The sequence below is a fragment of the Hylobates moloch genome, unplaced genomic scaffold (genome assembly GCF_009828535.3).
Source record: "Hylobates moloch isolate HMO894 unplaced genomic scaffold, HMol_V3 SCAFFOLD_7, whole genome shotgun sequence".
NCBI lineage: Eukaryota > Metazoa > Chordata > Mammalia > Primates > Hylobatidae > Hylobates > Hylobates moloch.
This window is the reverse complement of record NW_026652282.1, coordinates 100,015,553-100,020,594: the sequence shown is the minus strand read 5'-3', so window position 1 is coordinate 100,020,594 and position 5,042 is coordinate 100,015,553. Positions and strand designations below refer to the sequence as shown.

General features: G+C 51.6%; 1 protein-coding gene across 1 annotated transcript in view; it reads right to left on the bottom strand.

Annotated features, from left to right (window-relative positions):
- IL13RA1 (interleukin 13 receptor subunit alpha 1) overlaps nt 1–4,328 on the bottom strand; it is a 71,194-nt gene extending 66,866 nt beyond the window's left edge. Inside the window, exon 1 of the mRNA XM_032756253.2 lies at nt 4,186–4,328. Within this exon, the coding sequence (XP_032612144.1) occupies nt 4,186–4,267 (82 nt within the window). The 5' untranslated portion in view covers nt 4,268–4,328. The remainder of the gene's footprint in view (nt 1–4,185) is intronic.
- Nucleotides 4,329–5,042: the final 714 nt, after the last annotated feature.

Below are 5,042 nucleotides of genomic sequence, written 5' to 3'. Positions count from 1 at the left end.
TTTTTTTTTTTTTTTTTTTTTTTTTGGAGACGGAGTCTCGCTCTGTCACCCAGGCTGGAGTGCGCTGGTGTGATCTCAGCTCACTGCAAACTCTGCCTCCTGGGTTCAAGCGATTCTCCTGCCTCAGCCTCCCGAGTAGCTGGGATTACAGGTGTGCACTGCCACGCCCGGCCAATTTTTGTATTTTTAGTAGAGACTGGGTTTCACCATGTTGGCCAGGCTGGTCTCGAACTCCTGACCTCAAGTGATCCACCCACCTCGGCCTCCCAAAGTGCTGGGATTACAGGCGTGAACCACTGTGTCTGGCCAGGGTTGCTTTGGTTTTCTGTTGAATTGATATATGCCCCGGCCTTTGAGACAGAACAATTATCCCTTCTACCTGATAAGCTTCCCTTAGGCACCTAATTTCGACCATGTCTTGGGGATTGCACCACTGACTTCAGAAAAGGGAGTAGGAAGGGACCCAAGTATGTCTGTTATCTAAACCTCAAATCCCAAGTCTGTACAGTCATCTACCACAACATCCTATTTAAATTAAGAGTTAGTACAATCTACTATTTAATAAGAAGGCATTTTGCTTAGCTTATAGCTTTTGCTCTCGCCTGTCCAATCACAGCAGCTAGCAGAGGCATGCACATTTCGGGAAAAGTTAAGGAAATCACAAGAGTCATATATGAGTCATCTGTCCCCTTCCCTTACATCCACTCAGGCATCAACTCCTTGTTTGTTTTTTTCTTGCAACATCTTTCTTAGTTACCCCAATCATGCAAACATGCTCTGTTGTGCCCCACCAGGTGGGAAGATACCAGTAAGTCATGGTCCTGGACAGGAAGGGTTCACAGCACATTTTTCGAGTGGAGACCTGCAACCATAGATTCTTATGTAGCTTCACACTCCAGGGGCTCCCCTACCCAGTCAAGTCTCCCTGCTTGCTTCCTCCTCCTGTGTTATTTTTCCCATGCTGTGCTGGACTCAGAGCTTTCAAGGGCAAATCAAGCTATTCTGCCTGGATTGACCTTACCAATGCACTCTTCTGCCAAGCCAGGCTCCTTCCTGACCACAAAGGAGCACTCTTACCCTCATTTCTGGGTCTCTGCTCCTGCTATTCCCCCCACCTGGAATAAACACTCCACCTACTCAAATCCCACTCATCCAGAAGATCTAGCTCAAGTTTTACCACTTCCATAAAAACTATCAACCTTCAGCTTTTTCTCTTTTGAATGCCTATAGTACTAGTTGTTTGGACCACACAGCCCAGCCACTATAAAGCCAGTCTCCAATGTAGTATCAGTCACTTCTTTTTTTGTTTTGAGACAGTCTTGCTCTGTCCCCCAGGCTGAAGTGCAGTGGCCTGATCTTCGCTCACTGCAACCTCTGCCTCCCAGGATCAAGTGAGTCTCATGCCTCAGCCTCCTGAGTGGCTGGGATTACAGGCATGTAATCCCACACTCGGCTAATTTTTGTATTTTTAGTAGACGGGGTTTTGCCATGTTGGCCAGGCTCAAACTCCTGGCCTCAAGTGATCCACCCGCCTCAGTCTCCTAAAGTGCTGGGATTACAGGCATGAGCCACTGCACCCGGCCTAATATAGTATCATTAGCTTCTTAACAAATGGCTTGCACATACTTTCGTGGGTCCCAAGCCGTCCTGCCCTGCTACCCTGGGAGGTGTCCAGCTAAGGACTCGCGTCTTTTCTGCTGGGCAGAAGCAGTGACTACAGTGGTTGAGGGCATGGCCTCTGGAATCAGGCTGCCAGGGTTGGAAACCTAGCTCTTCCACTTTGCCAACTATGCGAATTTGGGCAAGGGTCTTGGTCGCACTGTGCCTCAACTTTTTTGTGTACAAAATGGGACTAATAACAGCACCTACAGGTTATATTATTGGTAAAGATTAAATGAAATAGTACAAGTAAAGCAGTTAGAAAACTGCCGAGCATAAATGCTATATACATGCTAGTTATAATTAAGACATGCCACAATGTGGGCCATTGAGTGGGACAGGTTAAACTAAGCTAGTAATCTAATCACTTTTATAAACACTCTGAGGATTAGAGCTGGAGGAGCTCTTAGAATTTATGCAGTTCAACCTCCTCATTTCACAGATGAGAAAACTAACTGCAGCACAAAAGAGAAGAAATGACCAGCCCAGAGTCCCACAGCTGGTAAATATCAGAACCATTAAAACTCAAGTCGTGGCCGGGCGCGGTGGCTCACGCTTGTAATCCCAGCACTTTGGGAGGCCGAGGCGGGAGGATCACGAGGTCAGGAGATCGAGACCACGGTGAAACCCCGTCTCTACTAAAAACACACAAAAAAATTAGCCGGGCGTGGTGGCGGGCGCCTATAGTCCCAGCTTCTCGGAGAGGCTGAGGCAGGAGAATGGCGTGAACCCTGGAGGCGGAGCTTGCAGTGAGCCGAGATCGCGCCACTGCACTCCAACCTGGGCGACAGAGCGAGACTCCGTCTCAAAAAAAAAAAAAAAAAAAAACTCAAGTCGCACTGGAAACATCTAATTTTTTCCCACCATACCTCAATGCAATTTTATCAATACTTTTAATGGGGAAAGAAGTTTCTGTTTTCTAAATAAGCAAGTTAACAACAAACCATTGTGACAAGACTGATGAAGTTGGGAGTTGCCAGTATTGTCTAGATGGCCAGCTGTTGTTTCAGGTGTGTGTGGGAGTGAGTCTGTAGGAGGGAGGGTGCCGGAGTGGCACTGTGAAAATCAGGAGACTAATGAGATGGGTAACTTTAGACAAGTTCCTTCCCTTCTCTGGACTGCAATGTCCCCATACGATTATGGAAATCAGGTGTTCCCAACTGAACTACAGGCCCTTTTGGGGCAAGAATTTTGCTATACACTCTCAAGTTCTAAGTCAACCTAGAGAGCCTGGCTCAGTACTAAATAAGGCAGACACCTGAATAATTATTGACTGACAAGCTTCAAGTCTCCCTCAGGTCTCTATTCAAATGCCACCTTTCAGCAACATTTGTTTTCTTCTCGATCCACCCTTTTTACAATGGCAAACCCCTTCCCAGCTGCTGTGTTTTTATCTACTTAGCACCCTCAGACATATCATATATTTTACCCCCACCCCCCGATATGTCTGAGGGCAGGGACCTGATCTGTTTTGCTCACTGCTCCATCCTCAGCCCCTAAACACTGCCTGGCAGCATGTATTTTATTGACTGAATCCATAGAGGGCATTAAGGTTTCCTAATCAACATTTCAACTTGGATTTCAAAGCACATTGGTAAAAATGCAATAAGCATATATAAGTGTTTGTGTCAATGTGATAATAAAACCTATACAGTTTGGGGCTTTCATTGTCACCAAAAACGTCCAGAAGACCATTCCTTCCAGGAGCTGCTCCTGAGGAAGTCATTAACTCCCAATTTTCACAACTGCCAGGTTGATTAACTAGAAGTTACCAAACAGGGTGAGGGATATACACAACTCTCTGAACTATCTTTGCAACTTTTCCATAAATCTACAATTACTCTAAAATATAAGGTTTATTAAAGAGAGTGGGGCGGGTGGAGCATCTGCCGGGATGCTATTCTGGGTTTCCCAAAGGATTTCTTCGACGCCAGAGGGGGTCATGATCGTCACGTCCTTTTTCAACAAGGACTGAGATGTTTAGAGGTTCCCTTCAACTTCCACCCTTAAGAGCCACCCTTACACAGTGAGGATTGGCGCGGCCTCGGGCAAAGAGCCCCGGCGCGTTCTCAGCTCGCCTGGACTTAGGTCGTGGTCCCCGCCGGCTCTGGCGCCTCATTTCCTCCCGGGCTCACAGGCGACATTCTGGGCGCTGACCCGCGGCCCTCTGACGCCGTCGGCATGTTTCGGCCCCCCTGCCCCCGCACGCCTGGACGCCAGCCTCCTTGGCTCTTCCCGACTACAAGTCGCAGTCCTCTTACTTCGCTGCCGCCACCTCCGCCGCACCCGGAGTTCGGGAAAACCCCGCAGCTCCCGGGTCCCACCTCGAACCGGCCCCAGTACCGGGCCCCAGAGACCCCGCGCGGGAAGCCGCAGCTGCCAAGCGCGGGGCTTCGCGAGGGCAGCCCCCAGCACCCACCCCAGCTTCGGCCCTCCGCCCGGAGTTGACCTCCCGGGCCTTTCAGCCGTGACGCTCACCGCCCTCAGTCCTCCGGCCGCCCCTCGGGCCCCGAGGGTCGCACTCACCGGTAGGCGCGGCGCCCCCGCCCCCGCCGCCGGCGCAGAGCAGCAGCGCCCACAGCCCGCAGAGCCGCGCCGGCCACTCCATGCAGCCTCTCGCCTCGGAGCCCGGCCGGGCTGGAGCCCTGGCAGTCCCCGCCTCCTTCGCTCCCTCTTCCACTTCCCGGCTCCGCCGCCCTGGAGGCTGGGGGCCGGCGCAGACGGGAATGGCTGCCCCGCCCACCGGCCTCAGGTAACCTGAGCCAGCGAGAGCGGCCGGACGAGGCGGGACGGCGCGCCGGCGGCTCTGGCGGCTCCTACGGCTCCCAAGGCTAGACACCTGGCCCACCCGTAGCTCCCGCGTCCGGTCTCTGACCGAACAAAACTTCTTCCACCACGTCGCCGCCCAGTCCGGGCGCTGCCTGGGCTCCCTCCCTCCACGTAGCGGAGCCGGTGTCGCCGCTGCCTGCACACTTGCAGGGCCTCGGAGGTGCTAGGGGCTGTGCCCTGCTGGACACCAGGACAGAGTCATCTGCGGAAAAGAGCCTTGACCTGGGAGTCTGGAGACCTGGCTTCCAGCCCTTGACCTCTGAGCCCTTGTTTGCTAGCGCTGACTCCAGGTTTAGTAACACCAGCCCTACTTCACTGGGTGGAGTTGGGGACACTAGCAGCACTGTGCTTTGTGAAAAGGACAAAGGGCATATTTGAAAGCTGGCTATACATAATGTTGATTTTAAAAGGAACATTCCAAACATGAGGGAGGGTACCATACGTGCGTTTTTTAAAACACACGACCAACTTTCTACATATTTTTCAAAGGGATGGGAGGTGAGTCGGAAGAATACACATTGATACTTGGGCACCTATGAGGGTCAGTGAGGCTG